Below are 21966 nucleotides of genomic sequence, written 5' to 3'. Positions count from 1 at the left end.
TAGGAATGTTAGTTTTTTTATATGATTTTTAAAAAAATATATATTTAAATTTTTTAATATTTTATATACGAGTTAAAACATCTGAAATACTAAATATATATTTATTTATTTATTTATTATTGATAAAAATACTTAATTTAAGTGTATATTGGTAACCATAAGAATTGAAAATGGGGATGATAACATAGATTTGTTTGGCAATAATTGAGTGGGGTGTTAGTGGAAAGATATGGCTAAAAATGATTGATGGTGATTTAACATTTAAAAATTGCAGTTTCTTGACTTAGTTATATATATGTTGAAAGTGATTGGCATGATAATAAGATGAATGATGCTTTGTTTTTGGGCCAAATGAAATTGTCTTTTTGTGGTATAAACGCCAAACCTATGTATCATCGTCACAGACACACTGGTTTCTGAAAAGCACTAGAATGAAGGAAAGGGACAACTTGTCAACAAAATTTGTCGTGAGGGACCTATAACTAATACCAGAACATCATTCTTTCACAAATTTATAGTTAACACTATAACTGGATTTATCTAAATCTATAACTTTTTTTAACGAAATTTTAATCAAACTATATATGGTACTTTTCGAAGAATCATTTGCCCTTATATTTGCTTTTTTGTAATAAAATATTATATTTAATAAAATAATCACTTTTCGAGTTGTGAGATGAATGTAAAAAAGAGAAAAGCTTTTCTTGTAAAAAAATAAATAATTGTAAAAAAAATAATTCCTCTTGTAAAAATTACTTTTAAAAAAATTTGTTATACAAGTGCATGTAAAAAATTAAAAGTTAAATATATATTTTGTTTATATAATAAAGATGAAATTGATTTTTTTTTCTAATTTAAATTTTAGAACTATTGATTACTTACCGTAAAGACCTATTTTAATCTTTTTTATTAATTAGAGATATAAAATTTGAATTATAAAAAAAAACTAATTAGTATCCAAAAGATATATATGTATCGTTTTTATTAACATATGAGTTTTGGTTTATTCTCCTATATTTTTATATTTTTTCAATAATAATATTTTTTTATGTGAAAGATGATTGTTATTATTTGAAGTGTCAGCTTAATTGAGATGTTAAGTTGCATAATACCTAACATGAAAGTTTTTATATAAAAAAAACTTTGAATTATAAACGAAAACTAATTTCCCAAAAAATACATAAACCAAAATTATATTTAATCCAAAAATTAACAAAGATAGTAGGTGAACTTTTTAAATGAGAAGATAGAAATTAACAAAGCATCATAATGCTGATAAGTTGGTTAATTTAGAATTTATTCATAGAGAATCTTTTCATTGCTATAATAGACTTTTATCTAGTCTTAGAATTCTTTACTAATAGATATATTCTACCTATGTATCGTTTTTGTTAACATATGAGTTTTGGTCTAGTCCTCCTATATATTTGTATTTTTTTTAATAATATTTTTTTATGTGATGACAAATGATTGTTGTTACTTGAAGTTTAACATAAAAGTTTTTTTTTAAAGCTGTCATAAATTTATTTTAATTAGATATTTTGTAGTCCTTGTAAAAACTCTCTTTATTTTTCTTTCATTATTTATTTAATCTATTTTTTCGTTTTCATTTTGTCCCATTATTACGAAACACAAGATTCACACAGTGGATAAATAAATAGATAAAATATTTTTACATTTTTTACTGTTTATAAAAGTGAGTGAAGCAATACTCGCTTAAGTTCAGTTTATCATGACAGCAACAATACCAAACCTGAAAGACATGGAAAAAGACAACAAATTCACAGAAGAAAAATAAAATAAAAAAATGAATTGGTGTTGTTGGGTTAATTAAATTGAACTAATTAAGTTGCAAACACAGTCTTTTTGAAGCCTCCTTCTGAACTGAAGTTATGTTATGAGTTATTGAACTCTGTAGCATGCATCGTGATCACTTCCACGTACGTTCATTCCTCTCTCAGATTATAAACAACAAAACATAACAAAATAAAAGATTATATAGAGTTTGAACAATTTATTTATCAAAAACTTGTGCATCTTCAAATTCTACTCTCACAAACTATCACACCATACTTTTTTTTCTTCATATAACGTGATTATAGATATAATCATGTTTAATATCACACTATCTCGACAAGGCATACATAGCTAGCTATATATGTATATATATATATATATAGCTCCATGTCAATACAATTTACCCATGGTTGTTTTTGCTCCTAGATGTTGATGGCATCCGATTATTATCACCACCACCATTTCCTCCGCCGTAGCCACCACCACCAGAGTTCCCTGAGCCACTTCCAGACCCATAACCGCCACCACGAGCACCACCACTGCCCGATCCATATCCGTACCCGGATCCAGACCCAGAGCCGGATCCATATCCATATCCAGAACCTCTAGCAAAACCAGTTGGAGACCGACCGGAGCCTGATCCAAACCCATAGCCGGTGGCGGGTCCGGAGCCCCATCCCCAGCTGTAGTCCCAGTTTGCACCATGGCCGGAACCAGTGGCCCCCGTGGGGGTTCCGGAGGACGGTGCACCGCCGCTTGGCATGTCGAAAAGGAGCTTCCTTCCGGCGGGTCCGGTTGCCGTTGCGGTGGAAGTGATGAAGAAGAAAAGAAAGAGAAGAAAGTGTTTGAGAATGTAAGTGTGGGGTGGCATAGTTGTGTGGTGATATTAGTTTGATTTGGTAGAGAAAAAAGTGAGGGTGTGTGATTCTTGTGAGTGCATTGTGCATGAAAGTGGCTTATATAATGGTTTGCAAGATGATGATCTTCAATGAGATATGAGTCACAAGACTCTCAACCCGTGATCTTCACTTAGTGCATTCTTCCACTTTTCCTTTTTATTTCCTTTCTATTTTTTATTCAAGTGATAACAACTTTTTCCTTTCATCTAAACATCTCAGTAATAATAATAATATAGTTGGAAAGAACAAACATGAGCAGATTTCCACCACCGACTTTCTGGTAATTGATGTGTCTAAAATACAAGTTATCATATATATATATATAGGAATACCTATAACATCTTTTTCAACATTTACACTCTCTATTCTGCTTCTGGTATGGTTTTTAGATAGCTACCAAAACCACCTTTCACCTTCTGTTTCAAAAGTTATGATCACATTTTGTTGAATTCGACCTAATGAAGTGAAAATTATCATTCGAATTATTTTTGTTGGCCACTTGGACAAACTTTTTATAGGCTTTTTCGTTTTGAAAATGTTGAGATAGGTTAAGCCATGGCTAACCTCTCCTGTGACATTCTTAAGTGAACCACATATGGTCGTGTTTGGTGGACCAGGTTAAGATGGGATCTTTGCCAAATCTCAATCAGTTCCAACTTTACTCTAACAAGTCATGCCATTTCAAACATGCCACCAATCATGCTGTCAATACAAATTTTTAAATCCTTTTTTTAACTTCATATGCCACATTATTTTTAATATCCCTCCATTCAAAAACAAATTACAAATTTCAAATGTTTATTTTACAATTTTAAGTTTAATATGATTAAACTAATACTATATTCTAAGTCGAGAACTTTCACTCTTATGTGAGAGTATATATTTATAGCAGATAATATTATGAGATAAAAAAATTAGAATAAACTTTAAATAACTTTGCTACCATCTTAAAAAATAAACTTTAAACATAACTCAACCTTAGAAGTTTACATTCACTTATATATTTATAAAAAATCATTTTATTGGTATAATCTACCTATGTGTATCGGTAAGGGCCGTAGGCCGATGTCATGTCTCGGTCTCCATCACTAGGTTGATCGAGATCGTGACCCACATCAATGGGTCGACAGATAACATAAATACAATTACGCTCAAGCAGGATTAATCAAGCTAATCCGTAGTTAAGAACTAGGTAATACATTCCTAAACGCGGTCCAACCCCCTAACCTGACCCAATAAGAAAAACCCATCAAATGTAATATAAATAACACACATTTCAAGATCCAGGTATGTCATCATCTATAATGCTCTAAGAACCGAGCGCCGAATCTCTTTCCTGACTTGAGCGTCGAAGTGTCATTTGCAGGTACCATCCGAGTTTGTCCTACGATAAGACCGAGAGGTGCAACAAATAGTGAAGAAGAAGGAGCTAGCAAGGAAAAAAGTTAGAGTGCCACACGACCCACCGACAGAGGAAGAAGAAGACTGATCTCAATAGTTCTTTGGACCACTCTTGTTCGAGAACACTATGTATCATTTTTGTTAACATGTGAGTTTTGGTCTAGTCCTCCATATTTTTTTTTCTTTTTTTTAATAATATTTTTTTTCATGAGATGATTACTTGAGGTATCAGCCTAACTGAGATGTCAAGTTGCATACCTAACATGAAAGTTTTTATAAAAAAACTCATTAAATTAAAAAAATATACATATAAATCCTAACTAAGATGTCAAGTTGCATAACTAACATGAAAGCTTTTATAAAAAAATCTCAATAAATTAAAAAGAAATGTAGATATGAATCCTCTTAGATTAAAAAAAGAAGTATTTTTGATCCATGAGTAAAGACATTGAAAAGATAAAAGGTGATTTGGAATTGTTGTGACCCATCATTTTTTTATATATACCTTAAAGGAGAGTGTTGGTTTCTTCCTTTATTTGTTTGTGAATTATTCTGATTTTGTGAGGTTGGGTTGGAGGGATGTTATCCTTTGAAATATAGGCGATGATGGCTACATTGAAGTGCTAAATATTTAGTTAGAGACAGTTTAGATTTGTTTGTGGGTGGAGTTGTGGGGATACCCTATATAGACGTGTTCAACCCACTACTACTCTCTCGTACTTTTTCTTTCTCTTTTCTTTTCTTCATAAATATCTGCCTCTGCTTACGCAACCATGCCCCAAAACTTATTTCCCTAATTCACTATTTTTCAACTTACATTATTTTCAGTCAATAATGTTTTAGAAGAAGATATTCAAATTTTCTGTGACCAATTTTTAGTAGACCTACACAATTACTATAATATTAACATTATTATTAACCACAGAGCCTGTCTGAATTATAGATTAATCTTAACTTATCTTATCCTTTTCAAATTAGGTTAAATATGTAACAAGATTAAGTAGAACAATGATTTATGAGATATTTCCATATCACATTATTTTTAAACGTTGATTTTACAAATTTATAAATAACTTGTTTATAGTTTTGACTTATATACTACGAAGCATGAACCAATTAGTACCATTAAAGGTTCTAATTATTTTAAGAATCAATGTCTTTTTTTTTTTTTTTACGTTTGACTCTCAACAAACGTTATACATTTGTCATTAAACAATATTTTTGCACTAATAATATATATATATATATATATATATAATTTATTCAATTGTATTAGCATGATATATAATGTAAGGTTAATTTAAAAACTATTTGATATCTCAAAAATATACCTGTTAAATCGATGAATTTGAGAACTTTTATGAGTTTTTTTTATAAAATGTAGACCTAATTCTCATTGGTGTATGTTTTGTACACACATTGTGATGTTTTACTTTTTTAATATTTTTTAATTTGGTGAGTGAGTGCCTGTTGGTCACATGGAAGCATGTGAGCGACAAAGTTGGGCTACTTTTTCCATACAGGCCCACTTGAACAAGTTGATCCATGGTTTGACTTTTAGCTCTCGTTGGGCCCATTTCTAGTGCTAAGTGCAACAACTTACTTATGCCAGTTGCAAGATTCTTCAATCCACTCCCCAAGTGGACCCAGATGGAGACCAGGGCCCAAACCATGTGCACCAGTGTAGGATATTTTTTAAGGGGATGTTACTTCTAACGTCTTCACATTTTTTCACTACTTGCTGCTTTTAACAAATAATTCACATCAACTGTATTCAAAATAATTAATAAACATTGGTTATATCGTAGTAAAATATATTATATTAATACAAATTACTGTAATATAATTCATAATTATTATTTCTTAAAAATTTGGAAGATTCTTTACAAATATTTTAAAGAAATAAAAAAAAATAGTTTTTTTCATAAATTAATAGCATATTTTTTCTAATTTTCTGCCAAAACTATATCGTTTTAAAAAATATTTCTTCTCTGTTTTTTTACCTGTCTTCACTCTACCAAATAATTAAATATTCAATTTATTTATTTTTATATTTTTTTATTTCCATTTTTGATTTGTTTGTTGAAAATTAAACATATATAGTGTTGGATAGGATACAGAAGAGTGTTGTCGGTTATGATTGGTACATTTGTGGCACTTGCCCATGTCTCAGACATGTATATTTGTCTGTGGTTTGATTCCAGAAAAGGTTAAAGGTGGAATTAAAAAGAACAAAAACTGAATGATATTAAAATATCTCAAAAATTAGTCGTGGATTCATGATGAAATAATATTTAATTAGAAATAAAAAATACTATTATAATTGTCCAGTGTGAAAAGAAAAAAGTAATTGATGAACCCCATTTAATTTAGAAGAACTATAAGGAAGTAGCTTAAAGTTAGAGATTTTAATATCAAATATTGAAATTTATTAAGGATTGGTTGATATATTTATCACAAAGATTTAAAGTTAAAGTTGTCTATTTATAAATGAAATATAATTTAAAGATCGAATAAGACAAAATTATAGTTTAAAGTATGTATTTGCATTTTAGAACTTATTTGAAAATAAGTTAAAGGTCTCCAAAAATGTTATGGTAAATGGGAAGAGTACATACTCTTATTATTCTTAGTTTTTTAACAATTTCTTAGCCAAACCATCCTTACTTTTCATATTTCTTTCTTTCTTGAAAATGTCATTTTATGTTTTTTATTTACTTTCACTCTAGAAAATATTAAATAGGAGAAATAAAAATTAAACATTTATTTCTTTCATTTTATTTATTGTATTTTTTATTTTCTTATAAATCAAAATATTCTATTAGATGTACCTTGTGTACAATGTTTGTGAAAAGGTGAAGTGCAACTTTATTATTCTCTAAGTCCAAACACAATTTTGATCCAACATTATGATCCTCTTTACTTAATAGTCTTGTTACTTTGTGGCTGATTTTTCCTCATCATGGTTCAGACTACAACATTGCAATGAGCTTTGATGGTGATTTGAAGTAGGGTAGGCTCCAATAGATAGAAAATGCATGAACGGGTATAAAAAATTGAGTTTTCATTTATTTTAACCGTTGCTATAACGTTTTTTAGACCATTAATTATAAAATAAAAATTTCTTGAAAAAGATATTTATTGGAAAAATATCACTTTTAAATTTTAAATTGGAGTATCTCTTACATTAGTTTTATTATTTTTGATTTTTAGAAAACACACCATGAAAGTGATTTTAGTGTTTGACTTCGAAAAACTACTAAAACAACTTTATCAAAATATAGGTTTGACTACGTCCTCTTCAAATGATGTGAAACTTTGCAATATGACGTTATAACTTGGGGTTTGAATACAAAATTCGCTTATCTAAGGTAGTGTTTTCCAACTATCATCCAATCATAGTTATTGATTATAAGTACTCCAAAACACACTCAACTCATCTTCGGAAATGATCAATGGATCTTCTCATACAAATGCATACTTCAACATCTTGAAATTAGAGGTTGTTTCTTCCTACCTGACGAGAATATATGTGAATTTCATGTCAAAATTACAAACTCGAAAATGTTATGAGTTGGCCAATATTTCTTCCACAAAAATGAAAAGCATATACTCGTGGGACCTTGACACGAACATGATGTCATCTATGACCCGTGAACAATTCTAATAAACAACCAATGCACAATCATAAATAACAAAAACTCATACAACATTACTTAATTATTGAACTATTATTTTTCATTTTGGTACTTTAAAACATGGATAAAATTGACACCGTCAAAATACATAGACCAACGTTTATCGTTATTCATGGTCAACAATCTTTTAACACAAACAATCATATAAGTTTAATTACTACATCAAAACAACCATAAGTTTAGGTTTATGGTAAGCGATTTAAGTTTATGGTTAAGGTTAGGAGTTATGAATTAAATGCTGGATTTTATGTTAAGGCCAGGAATATGATTGGGGTTAATGTTTATGTTTATGATTTGGGTTAGGGTTAGGGTTAGGGTTAGAAATTGAGTTTGAGTTTATAATTTAGGTTAGAGATTGAGTTTAAGTTTATGATTTAAGGTAGGATTATGGTTGAGATTAAGGCTTACATTTACAAAATATAAATTTAAATAAAAAATTTATTTAATAAAAATACAAATCAATTACATATTACAAATAATTTTAAACATAACTTCAACCCACACAAACACATATTATAAATAATTTTAAACATAACCTCAATTCACATAAACATATTATAAATATACTGGCCCACAACAAAATATATTCTAAAAAAATTTAAATTTGATTTTAAAGTTTTTCATCTCCAAAGTCGTGAGTGCATTTAAATCATCTAAGTAATCAAAACACATATACTTAAAAAGATATCTCATACGACTATTATACATGCACTATAGAAATAAACACTATATTTCACAAAAAAATCACGACTTATTTGGTGTTGATGGATTGTTAAGAAGGTTTATGTGTAACCAAACAAATAGAACACAACAAGATCATAAGAGGTGCAACAGTTGACCACAATGACACAATACACGAGAACCTACAAAGTAAACCGAAACCGAAACAGATCCATAAATTGTAAGCATTGTGAAATTGAGAAAAGAAAATGTCACAACACGAAAACAAATAAATTTCATAAAATCAAACAACCAATATACAAATGTCCATAATCAATTACAGTAATACCAACATCTAGCCATTTAAAACACCCACATAACACACCCACATAACGATTATTGAATGTACATAATTAATTATCCCTAAAAAGAACTACTCATAAACTATTATGGAAACATGGTAATTAATTGTCTTTGAAAAAATAATTCATAATCAATTATGACAACATGATAATCGATTACTCTTGGAAAAATAATTCATAATCGATTATGGCAACATGATAATTGATTACCCTTAAAAAAATAGTTCATGATTATGACTCCTCTGTAAACTTGTGATAATCAATTATGTATCTAATTGTTGTCACAAAATAGGTTTTCAGCTCCTCACAATCGATTATATTGGTTTGAAATCATCAAATCTTACCTCAATACAAGAAAAGGTTTTTGTGTGCATGATGAAAGCAACACTATCACACACTATGTTATGGTTCTCAACAAGATCATTGCACCTTTTTCACAAATCTTCAATTCACAAGTTCAACATATAACTGTAGTTTAAATTTACAATATTAAATCATATTTAACATTATCTTAAAGGCTCACCTACACCCCTCAACCACACACGAGTTAGTCAAAATGAATCAGGAATCTCCACTGCATGCATGACCATGCAACTTTTCTCAAAGGAATCTACATTATGCTCTCACGCGGGTTGGTTAAAAAGTGAAAGGTAAGAATATAAAAGGCACAATCCATGTGACTTTCTTTACTTTTCTACTTTCATACGTAAAGAGAGCTTTATTCAATTTCCTTGCTTTTGCACGCTCGCATTTCAACTTAAATCAATGAATACAAACAATCATCGGCAGAACAAATTCATCCTTGTCTACATACTATCCTTAAAAACAAATACAATGTAGAGCACCTGAAATGTGCTTATGTGCTTGTTAAGTAAGATTGAATTAAACTAAATGAAAATGTACACATTGTTAATACCAATATTAATGAGTTCCTTATTGATTCATCAACCTCTAAGAGCTTGAGTAGGAACCTACCATAACAAACTGATCAAGTATAAATCTATATGTAACTGTAACATTATGATATGACCCACGTACTAAAAACAAAAGACTCAACTTTCTACAAACATTACGTGCAGTTAAGAGGACCACAACATTCCAGATTGCAAAGGATTTGCAAAACTTAAAAAAAATGTTTGGGAATATGCTTTCCGGATTGGTTTAAATGTTCTTTTGGATTAGTAATTCCGAATCAATGATAGTATTTTGGAATACCTTTACAGTAAACATATTCTGAAATGTGTGTTTTGGAAACCTATATTCCAAAATCGATAATCTGAAAAAAGTTGTAACAGTCATCAAAACAAATTAGAACTTCATTATTCGTACCCATCATATATTTTCCAGCTAAACCACCACCACTATCAAAGCTCGCCGGCATATTGTAATTGAAACCACGATCGAGAAAACCCACAACAAAATCACAACACTCTTCAACAAATGGGGAACCTACTTTCAAATAAAATAGAAACAATAAGACGGCATCTCTAAAAGTTATAATGGTGCAAATAACAATTATGGGTGTGAAGGAAGGAAAAACATTTAAGAAATTAAAGAAAAAAAATGCTATTAAAAAAAACACCGTAAAAAACTAATCAGGGTTCGCATAAAACAAAAATACACGAAATTAGCAAGCTATTTCTTTTATACAAGTACGATCATTTTTTAAAAATATCAATTAAGAAAAACCTAATTATACCATTTTATAAAATTTGCAGATTAAAGTTCCATGCTTTTTAATTAGTTAAATTGATTGACACTAACACTACCAATTCAATAAACCTACTTCCTTAAAAAATAAATTAAACTTGCTGCTTGTTAAATGTTACAAAGCAAGATATTTTGTTCGGCACCATAAATGGCAAAACAGTAATAAAAAAACAAAGGTTCCTGACTTCAAATGAAACCAAAAAAAAATATAATGTAAAGTACATCGTATTCACGAAAATTTGGTAAAAAAATAATCTTAATTTACCATATTTCTAAGCAATGAGAAAGTAGACCTAAAGTTGCATATAGAAAAACTAATACTTCCTGTTCTAGGCCCTTTTTGAAAGGAGCCTTATTGACAACTATCAGAGAAACACATTAATATAATGAAGAATGTTTCATACTTTTTCGCATCTTACTAATAATCCCAGGCAACATGTGGGACGGTAGCATTGAACTTAGCAAACATGAAGTGAAGGGTCTTTTTACTTATTTGGGAAGAGCATGATGCCAGTCTCAGCAACAGCCATCTTACACAAGCCAAACTTTTAATCAAGCCTACGAGGAAGGGAATCACCAAGAATAGTGCCGTGTATTGAAACAACAATATCTCACCTTCTAAGCTTTTCTCTATTCGTTTTTTATACTATTTATCTATAACCTGAAGTCTTTAGCACGTCCAAGAAGAAGATCTTTTAATAACCGGTTTCATTTGTTTGTCTTCTTCAAGGGAAATCATCCCCAAGTGGGAGGGGTCCTCCAGCATCATCTTTGCCACCAGATAACCTGCAATTGACCATGTTTGGTATTTTCTTGCCTGTTTCCCAATATATCTTCCAAGTTTACCATCGTAATATTCAGGCCACCCATCCTTCAGTAAACGACTCTCTGCAAGCTCAATTGCACGTCTTGCTATTTGCGGTCTCCCCGTTTTGATGCAAGCAGCTGTTACTAGCCACAGGAGCACTGCAGTCGAACCACAAACATAGCAAAATGAATAGTTAAAAAATAAGGACACCAAAATTACGTTTATAATTTTATTTCATAATTACATGACATACTGCAAGAATAGTCAACAATGGTTCGGGTAGAGTAGAAATTGACGTGCAATTGAGAATAACAAACCATTGTCAATTACTGCTATTATGAAATGACAGTGTTACCCAATTCTTAATGTGTTTTCACATTAAAAATTAAGTGCTCCGTTGTTTCATTTTTTTCATGAAAAACAACTTATTTTGGAAAAAAAAAATTAATGTTTACGGTTTAGAAAAAGGATATAAAAAACATATTTCTGATTATTTTCAGAAGCTATTTTGAATATTGTTTTGAAAATTTGCTTTTCATGAAATCTCTACAAAAATAAATCAACTTTCATGCATCATTAAATCTCTCTTTTTCAAAAGCTCAAATATACGAACCCCAACACATTTGCAAAGTTACTAAGATTCTAACAAAACACATCCTGCCTTTCTGTTTTTAGTGACAGACGTATTATCAACGTAATTGAATATGGCGACACAAAAGGTTTATTTCAGTTTGCAAAAAGCTTATGAGGGTATAGAGTTTTGAAACCTATGGTACTTGCAAAAATCTTAGTCATGCCTAAGCACACCTCGTGAGATTACCCAACTAACTGGCATGTATGTCAGAAGTATAACTGCTACCAAACCCCATGTTAAATATATATTAATTTTGAATAAATAAGCAGAAAGGAAGAACCTGGCCAAGATCCTCCATTATGGTAACTCCATCTGGTATTTTTGGGATCACAGCCAGTAACAATTCGCCACTCGTGGCTCTCTATTGCTGGATAAGATATTTTTAAGGGCATTTCTCCAACTAACTCATCCCAACGAGCTTCAATAAGATCCATGATAGCCACTGATTGCTCTGGAGTTGCCAGAGAAGATAAAATTGCAACACAATTGCCTAAAGCAAACCATCGAAAATCCATCCTAGCTGGACTGACATTTCCAATGAAGTAGCCCCCACGAGTTGGCATAAAGTCAAATACCCAATCTGGGATTGAATCTGGAATAACATTAAACTTATTTACTGCAGTATGTGAGTACTCTTCAGTCTTATACCGATAAATGTCATTTAGTTGTTGGAAATCAAGCCAAAAGTAACTTCTCATGTGATAACTTAGTGCATGCAATCGTTTTGCAATACGCTCTACACATTCCTTTCCTTCGGCATCATCCTGTTTCAGCATTGCTATAGCAGATCTCAATGCCATAAAGAAAAGTGCTTGTATCTCTATAGGATAACCATAAATACCCTGCAAGAAAAAGAAAGGAGGAAGAAACAATGAATACAATGTGAAAGTTCTTAACATCAACCATATACGAATGAAGCTTAACTCAAGGGACTTGAAAGTAAACTAAAGACAAAATTTAAACAGTTTAAAGGTGATAAATGATCAGTGTAAAAATAAATAAATTGATACTATCTGTCGAAAAATCTTTTTGCCATATCATTTAACATATCAGAATATGGGCAAGTGTTGTAACAACAAATCTAATTGCATTTACACCATAAAATGGCAAACTTTGTTTGTAAACAATGGAATGCAACAAATACCATTCTTTTAGAAGCCAGATAACAGAAGCAACATTAATTATCATGAGAAACAACCAAAAATTATGTCTTACCATTCTTCGATCAACCATGCAGCATCCATCAGCACAAAGAAGAGTTGGGAATGTATCAAACCCCTCTGACAAGCATAGAGTCAATATAAGTTTCATTCCCTTTTGACAAGATGATGATTCAGCCAGAGATAAATCCCCAGTAGACTTTGTGTAAGCACGAAGCAAAATGATCCACCAAAATCCAGAGTCAACTGGAGCAACTCTTCCAATCGCACTCTCACCAAAATCTGCAATAAGAGTATCTGTTTTCCTAATGGGATCATGAAGGACTTTGAAACTAGCTGGCATCACACCTTCTCCAAGCTTAAATCGATCTACTCTTTTTTCCCACCCCTGAAGATGAAGTGTCTTCAACAAGAAGTTCTTGACTATCTCTGGTTCACCATTCATCAAAAAGGCTAGAGCACTGGGCACAAAATCTCGAACAAAAACCTATAAACAGAATATTTGATTCATAAATATCCATTCTTAGATGATTCCCATCAGTGTGACAGTAAAAATATTTAGCTAATGGTGCTTTTAGCATTATGGGGAGGGGGGGTACTACCACTAACACAAAACCTCAGTTTCTTCTCTTAATCATTAACCATTCGAAGGAAAAAACAGTTGATTTGCATGTTTAGACTACTAAGGCCTAAAAAAAGTAATTATAAGTCTAAGTGCTAAAAATAAATGACACCAATAGGAACATGGAAAGGCTGTTGAGAACTAATGCCTTATGTGCCCAAACTGTATGCAACTATCTTTTAATAATTTTTAACGACTACATTTGTTCTTTATTTATCCCACGTGAGTCATTCTGGTTATTGCAAAGCTAGATTTCTCACAAACATTCATCTAAACATTGTCATTACCAAAATTTCCAGAGAGCTAGGTTGTATGTTAAACAACTGAATTGTCTGACACAATCAAACATTCCACATCAACATTCATTCCTGTAAATTTAGAGGAATGAAGGGGACTTCCAAGACATTTTCAAATTAAAAGTTCAGTGGAAATACAATAGAGCATCTGTTTTGTTTGTTGCAGTGCTATTAGATTCATTCCATTTTAGCTTTTTGATAAATATAGTCTAAACATATGTTATCATGTTTCTTTATCATAGACCAGATCTGATCTCTTATAAATTTGGGCCTCTTCCGTCAAGATCTCTTATAAATTTTGCCGCAGCCATAAAATTGTTTGATGATTCATGTTCAAATAGCCCCTGAAAACATGTAAATAGTCAAAGGGCCTTTGGTAGTTTGAAATCAAATGTACATTGCACGCAAATGTACTAGAGTATATCTATTTTCAAATTAAAGTAATAAATAAGCGTGTTAAGGACTACTTAATTCATAACAGTTCTAGAGTACACAGTAAGTTTCCATGGCCTGCATATTTAAAAAAGATATTTACACACCCCTAAGATCGGAATGACATTTCAGCATTGTTTGAGGAATTCACCTGGTCATAGTTTAGAACTTCTTCTGATTGATGATCAACAGCTGCAATTGTGCCAACCGGTTGGCCTCTGAAATAGACTAGAGATTTTCTTAGGGATTCCCAGGCATCAGCAACCATGGGATGGGGCTCAAATGAATTCCGGGTAGATGAAGCAGGTGTGTTAAAGCCAGATCTTCCCCCGGGCGAATAAGTGTCATAGTTATCCAAGCCAGCTCTCGTAAGACCAATGGACAGTTCACTGAGTGACCTCTCATCAAATGATCTCTGTCTCTCAATATTCAATCTCGGTTTGTCAAGCAGACGTGAGAGATCGAAGTCATCCATCTCAGATATAGAGCAGTGAGAGCTGATTTTCCTCATTCCCAAATGGCCGTCCATTTTCTCAACTTCTCTAATAACCCAACGACTGTATCAGAAACGGATACTACTACAACCAGAAAAACAACATGTTCTAAGGTCGAAAGCAAAAAAACCGAAACAAGCATATTCCTAACGACCAAATCAGAAAAAACCAAATATATATATAAAAAAAAAACAAAGCGAATGACGGAATCAGAATCGCAAAAGCACAATCACAAGTCACAATCAAAATAATCAAATTCATTAAAACTATAATATGCTCAACTCTCCGTAAAGATTAAAATCCAGAAATAGGAAGAGAAGTAGAATATAAATTTTAAAAAAATATCTCAGTACAATTTCAGCAACACGAAAAATCACCTTCACCTCCACCAATTGCATCATCAATTTCGAAAAGCCGAACACAATTACTTAAAGACAAGTGGCGCATTAAAGAAATATAAGTAACAGATCAAGATCCTGGGAATAAAAACGGAGGAATCACCATTATTACACGATTTAAAAAAGACAGAGAACGGAAAAAATAAATCAGGCACGAGAGATAAATTTGGAAGGTGTGAGCTAGAAATGAGCAGAATCATGGTTGCACAGAAAAAGAGACAGATCTGATAGGAGGAAAGGGAAATAAACGACGGTGAGATGTGAAGCGAGGAGAGAACCTGAGGGAGGAGGGAACGGCGCCGCGAAGAGATATTGCCCGGCAGAAACGACGGTGACTGGCCGCGACTTCGCCGGCAAACTGTGCTAGAAGAATGGCGTAGAAGAGAGAGAGAAAGGAAAAAATGAGGTGAAGGTCGAAAGGCGTTATTTATAGAATGGGACGAACGGTAGAAAGCGAGTCCCGGAGTAAGTGGAAGCAACGGACCGTACCGTCCTACCCCGTTTTTTCTTTTTCCTTTTTTATTATTTTAAATTTCCAACTCTTTGATCCGTGTTTGAGAGTTACCGGAAGCAGCCAGTAGTAGGGCGAGGGGTTTACCAGTTGCGTCCACGTGGCCGAAACGGTGCCGTTCGTGGCGTTGCGATCTCTCCACTCTCTTTCTCTGCCTCTGTTCCCGTGAATTCAAAATTGGAAATGAGGGATTGAATTTTATGGTATCGTAGCATGTGTATTTATATTTTCTTATGGGATATTATTTTATTATTTTTTAATTTATTAATTGGGTAGGTGGGTGGATTTGGGGATTATTTTTCTCTGTCCCGAGATAGTTACATTTCAACTCCAATTTTCCTTTCCCTTCTCATCAAATAAACTAAATAAATAAAATGAAGAAACAAATTGACTTTTGATAGACGACTTCGGATGTTAAGGTGTGGTGGTGGTGTGCATCATGACGCTGTTAAAATATTCAAAAGACGTTTGTAGAATCTTATATCAAATTAATTACAACATTAAATATACTTTTAAAAAAATATCTTTTCTACAAGACCTTTTACAGCTGTAATAAATTTTAAGTATTTGTTTTTAATATGTCTATTAACTATATGATTATCTCTGTTGCTATCAAATATTAAAAAAGAATCAGTATGAAAATGAAAAATTAGTAAAATATATAATTAATTAATTATTTAATTGTCTTAATCTGTGTAATCTTTTTCCAACTGTTATACTAATGAACGGATTTTTCAACCTAAGAAGAGATACACAAATATATAATTGGTATTTCTTTATAAGTTTAAACTATTCTAATTTTTATAGATACAGTATATTTGCGTACATGCAAATGCTAGGTGGCAACACTTCATCTACTTTTTCTATCACGATATAAATTATGAGTTCGGTTGAAATATATCTCGAAAGAGTTAAATTAAGATTATTATTTTCTTTCTCTTCTTCTACATAACCAAGCTTAATTGTTTTTTAAACAATATCGAACCATTGAAAATAAAGTAACCGTCATCTTTATTATATTTTATAATTAAATATGTGTTTCGTTAATATGTATAATATAAACTTTTTTTCTAATTCAAACTTTTAGATCTTTCAAATATTTAAAATAAGAAAATTATTAGAATTTCTCAGTATGTTTTTAAGTAACAAACAAAATTTTAGTATTGACTGTATTATAATATTATAATATTTACATAAACGATGAGTTAATATAAATATTTTAATATTATAATTTATACTAAAAATTAATTGATCACGGACAAACAAACTGATAATAATTTATTTCAATAATTTCCTTAATATAAGTACTATTAAGAACGAAAATTATATTTAATCTTTCATAAAATAATATAATTTTTGTATTAATATGTATAGGTAGAATGGGTTTGAATATATGGTTTTTTTTTCTAAATTAAAAATATATATTATCATTATTTTAATGTTTAATGAATAAAAGATTTTACCTATTTTTATATCATTTTCTTCTTGGAATAATCAAAGTATAAGATAAGATATGAGTTGAAAATATAGGTCGAAATATGAGTCAATCTCATAAATTGAGAGATACAATCAAGATCTGACATAATTAATCTCTGACCTTAAATAACAATAAACTGACATGAAAAAACTAATTAAAATATTGAATTAATTTATATTTTCAATAATTAATCTATAAATATGTGATTTCACCTCATCAAAGATATATTTTCGTTTTTCAATATTTTTTATTCTAAATACCAAACATTGACTTAAATATTGAAAAACTTTTTATAAATACACTCATTACTTTTTACTTATGCTGTTAGATCTAGATTTGAAAATTATTCAATAACTGAAGATTCCTTCCCGATTCTATACATGTGAACAATGTTCATACATATTCAAATATTTGTTGAATATTTTTTAAAAGAATTGTGTAATTATTATCCTCGTCTCTTGTTAATTTTAAATAAAAAAATATGTATAATTGAATTTACTTTTTAAAATAAAAGTATAATACAGAGCACAGTTACAAAATTAGAATAATTTTTTATTTTAATTAGTTAGCCAAGAATGTGCAATTATGATGAGAGAATAATCTAATATGCTCTAACAATTATAGTAAATATTTGAGGGTATTCTTCGAGAATATCCCATGTCTGAACTGAAGAAGAGCAAAGCCAAATTCTGTGGTTGACATATCCAAGAATGTAGGAGGGAAAAATTAGACTCTAGTTAATGAAACACTCTCAAAATGTTTAATTTTTTAATTTTCATTGAAAACGAAAAATAAATTAAAAACAAAGCTATTCAAATTTAATATTTTTAAATTTCATTGTTTGGTACAAAGGAAAACTTGGTCTTGGATCACAGTAAAAGAAAAATTGGCGGTTTTCTCCTACTCAGATTGGTGTTTGGAACCTCATTGTTGTATGAGATATTTGAAAGACTGATTTTTTGCGTTATTTAACTAACGAATTTGCCTAGAATTGGTAGTAGTGGTGTGTTTTGTGTAGGTTTCATCACTGGCAAGGTTGGATTGAGGTGTGTGGCCTTGTGTTGCGCTTGGAAGGTGTCGGAGGTGTGCGCAGGTCTATCTGGCTATGACTGATTCTTGTAGGTCTGGAAGGATTTCTCTAGTTATGTATGGGGTGGTATTGACACTTGGGTTCTTGGTGTTCTTCAGCTTGCTGCAAAGACTCTGTTTGATGTTTAGTGTTGTGTCCTGTACTAAGGGTGTGATCTTTTTGGTGTACTTGTTCCCCTTGTAGGATAGGCGTGTCGAGTTTTGACACTTGGTTTGACACGCCTGCTGACAAAGATCCTGTTTAGTTGTGCGGTGCATGTCCTTATTTTGAGAGTGTGAGCTCTTGGTGGGTTGATGTAACTGTATTTATTGGGCTTATAGATCTTGGACTGGTTTATTTTGGTTGGTTAGTGTATTATTTGTTGGATCTTGTGTTGGTAGGGTGTTAAGAAACTTGTTTTGAGTGTTTTGTATAAGGGTTGGGACAGAAGTGTCTCATTTTATTTTATTTATTCTTAACTGATAAAAAAATAAAAATTGAATAGAAAATGAAGATAAATGTTGGGACAAATACTTTACAAAATATCTATGTGTGGGATAGAAGAATATTACTGATGAAGCAGGTCAATGGTATAAAATTAACTCATACAAATATAAAAATTTCAGGCATTCCTTATGTAATTTTTCAGTAAATATAAAAACATTTTATAATTTATAAATGAATATAAATTTTATTTTATAAATTGATTTTAAAGTTAAATTAAATTTAAAGTTTATTTTTTAATATGGTATTATAATTTTATTAACTTATATATCTTAACAAGAATGTATTGGATTTATCAGATCATCTGCTATTTAATTATGATTGGACTATTGAAACCATCCACATATATATTTTCACAAATTGAGAAATTTCAGCTGAAAAAATATATAAGTTGATTTTATAAAATTAAATTAAATTTAAAATTTATTTTTTTTAATAAAAAATATGTTTGAATTATAAGGACTTGAGTCCAGAATAAAATTCATAACCCATAATCGAAATCATATTAAGAGGTCATAAAAAGAAATGATGAAGTTTTGTAGTTTTTTTTTACTATGATTGAAAAGGACAATTGAATAGATGAGTTGATAAGATACGTTTCTTATATCTTCAAGGGTACTTAATTATCTAAATCACTCCGCGTGATGGTCTTACGTATGGTAATCTGAGTGATTGAAATCTTGTTTTGTTCTTCCAATCAGCCACATTATTATTAATATAAAATTCTGATATCTCGAATCGTTACAATACGTAACCAAATTACACTTTTTTTATTCAGTTTTTAATTCTTTACTTTTACCACGTTTTCCGTCTGCTGCTAATCTTTTGCCATAAAAGACAATATCTCTATGAAAAAAAAAAACTAAATATAATGGTGAGTTTTGAAATAAAATGGTTGAACTAAAAGTTATGAGTTAATGTAAAACCTAACATAACTTATAGGGGTCATTGAAAGTTAAATTTGAGACATTTGAGTAATGAAAAATTGTGGTTCTTAATTTATTTTCTTTCTTGAAAAAAGAAGAAGTCGACAATACTATTTATTATCATAATTAAAAATAATAATTTATCATAATCTATAATACAGAAAAGATTAATTGAAATACCTCGCCTTATTAATTCAATAAATTAATTAGGGACCACATTGTCTCTACTTGATGATCTTAATTTCTTTTTTGAATTAAATTACTATTGTTTTCTAAAATGAAACAAATTAATTTAGGTATAACGTCTTCTTAATCCAACATTTTAGCGAGTTATGATTAAATTATAACAACTTAGTTATACTAACTTTAATTCAAATTAAGTAAAAATTATAATTTAAATTCAAAACTGAAATATATTTTAAAGAAATGTGAAACTTTACCAAAATATCTTACTCCAAGTAAATTGACACTTGTATTCTTTAAATAAAAACCAAAATGAAGTTGTGATTTATTACAATTGATAATTAATTTTAAAAAAATATCTTTATTACGTTTTTATGATGTTCAAGCAATTAAACTATGGAAAAATAATTAAAACTTTTTTTAAGATTTTATCAATCACTTTGAATCCAGAATAAATTAAAAATGACATAGTATGTTATTATTAGGGTTAAACTTTACCAAACATAACTCTCATGCATATAATCACTCACTTTTTTTTCCAATTTAATGCCAAAGTCAGTTTACAAGTATACTCAAACCTAATTTCTTATTAGAATTAGTTTAAGTTTCTCTATCAAGAGTCAATTCCTTGAACACTTAATAAACAAACTTGTTTTCACGACAAAGGTTTAAGACACTTAATGAGTTAAGTTCCATTCATAAATATAAGTTTCATTAGGTGTTTTGATTAAGTTCTAGGTTACCAAAGATATTTTTCAATATTCAATGAATCAAATATCAAATTATATGTAATCAAACCACAATACACATTAAACATAGAAACAGAATGTTAACATTGAATTGAAAGATATATATAAATAAAAACAATACCAAATACACATGAGAATTTAGTTGGTTACATCCAACTCAAAAAAATTGGTCTAACTCTTCATTGTCATGAAGAACTAAAAAAAAAGATGAACAATTGAGGAAGATGGATAACCAAAGAGAAAAAATGAGAACTCCAAGAAAACCCTAAAGAAGCTCAAAGGTCTTCAAAATCATGATTTTTCTTCAAAACCCACCTTCACTTGAAGAAACAAGAAGAAATCAACAGAGTGTCATGTCAGCAAAAGTAGTGTCAGACACTACACGTTATGCGCAACCACCAGAAGTAGCTCCTTGCTAAACAACACAATTCCTTCTACGTTGGGCACATCCATCAGAAGTAGCTCTCTATCCAAATGACGCTCAACCTAGAGCATTAGTGGAGGGTGGCGCTTAACTTGAGGTTAGTGGCGCCCAGCCTTGGTGTCAATTTTCCTCTCTATCTTCATAATGGTGGGTTTCATTTAGGTTGCGCCCAATGCAGATAATCTTTTGGAAATTCAAACTTTGACCCTTCATTTACTCGCAAAAAAGGATCAAAAGGGGGACTAAGTAAGTTAAAAGTTGAAGGAGGGTTGATTTTGTTGATACAAAATTATTAAATATAATGATAAAATTAACATTATCAATTGACTCATGGAAACATCAATTAATCAAGTGTTAAATATATCTTTAAGTCAAGGTTAACCTTGAAATTTTACGAACCAAATAACAATATAATATCTAGTGTTTTATACATAACATACTTTATCAATCCAACGTTTAAGAATTAAGGAAAAAAACATCTTACTTTAGAGAAGAGAACACATTCAGTGATATAAAACATCCTAATCTTACAGAAATATCCTAATCTTGGAGAAATTATTTGAACTTGTAAAAACACTTTTGAATTTTTATAATCATGGTCCCTTAAATAAAATGTTCTAAATATAATATTATATCCTCTAATAACATTTGACTGAGAAGACGAACAAGATCGTTTCTTGAGGTGTTGATGAACATTACCCTTAAGAACTTATCCACAACATGTCATACAAGTTCCAAACAAGCTCGTAAGT

At 30.5% G+C, this 21966-nt stretch overlaps 2 protein-coding genes across 9 annotated transcripts; both read right to left on the bottom strand.

The window, feature by feature from the left end:
• Window positions 1-1999: 1999 nt before the first annotated feature.
• LOC137828482 (glycine-rich cell wall structural protein 2) lies at window positions 2000-2986 on the bottom strand. The gene has a single exon (XM_068635090.1). The coding sequence runs from the start codon at window positions 2666-2668 to the stop codon at window positions 2198-2200; it is 471 nt and encodes a 156-aa protein (XP_068491191.1). The 5' UTR covers window positions 2669-2986; the 3' UTR covers window positions 2000-2197.
• Window positions 2987-10690: 7704 nt separating this feature from the next.
• On the bottom strand, window positions 10691-16081 carry LOC137827702 (probable alkaline/neutral invertase D). Of its 8 annotated transcripts, none has more exons than XM_068633973.1 (6): window positions 15650-16075; window positions 15351-15449; window positions 14631-15057; window positions 13185-13616; window positions 12250-12811; window positions 10691-11493 (listed from the first exon to the last, which is right to left on the bottom strand). In XM_068633973.1, the coding sequence occupies exons 3-6, from the start codon at window positions 15006-15008 to the stop codon at window positions 11198-11200; spliced, it is 1668 nt and encodes a 555-aa protein (XP_068490074.1). In that variant the 5' UTR covers window positions 15009-15057; window positions 15351-15449; window positions 15650-16075; the 3' UTR covers window positions 10691-11197. The 8 variants fall into 8 exon arrangements, with proteins under 8 accessions (XP_068490074.1, XP_068490075.1, XP_068490073.1 ...); XM_068633974.1 differs by having other exon boundaries at window positions 14631-15054; XM_068633972.1 differs by lacking the exon at window positions 15351-15449 and having other exon boundaries at window positions 14631-15054; window positions 15970-16081.
• Between the last annotated feature and the right edge of the window lie 5885 nt (window positions 16082-21966).

The sequence above is a fragment of the Phaseolus vulgaris genome, chromosome 7 (genome assembly GCF_000499845.2).
Source record: "Phaseolus vulgaris cultivar G19833 chromosome 7, P. vulgaris v2.0, whole genome shotgun sequence".
NCBI classification, from domain to species: domain Eukaryota; kingdom Viridiplantae; phylum Streptophyta; class Magnoliopsida; order Fabales; family Fabaceae; genus Phaseolus; species Phaseolus vulgaris.
This window is presented reverse-complemented; position numbering and strand designations above follow the sequence as displayed.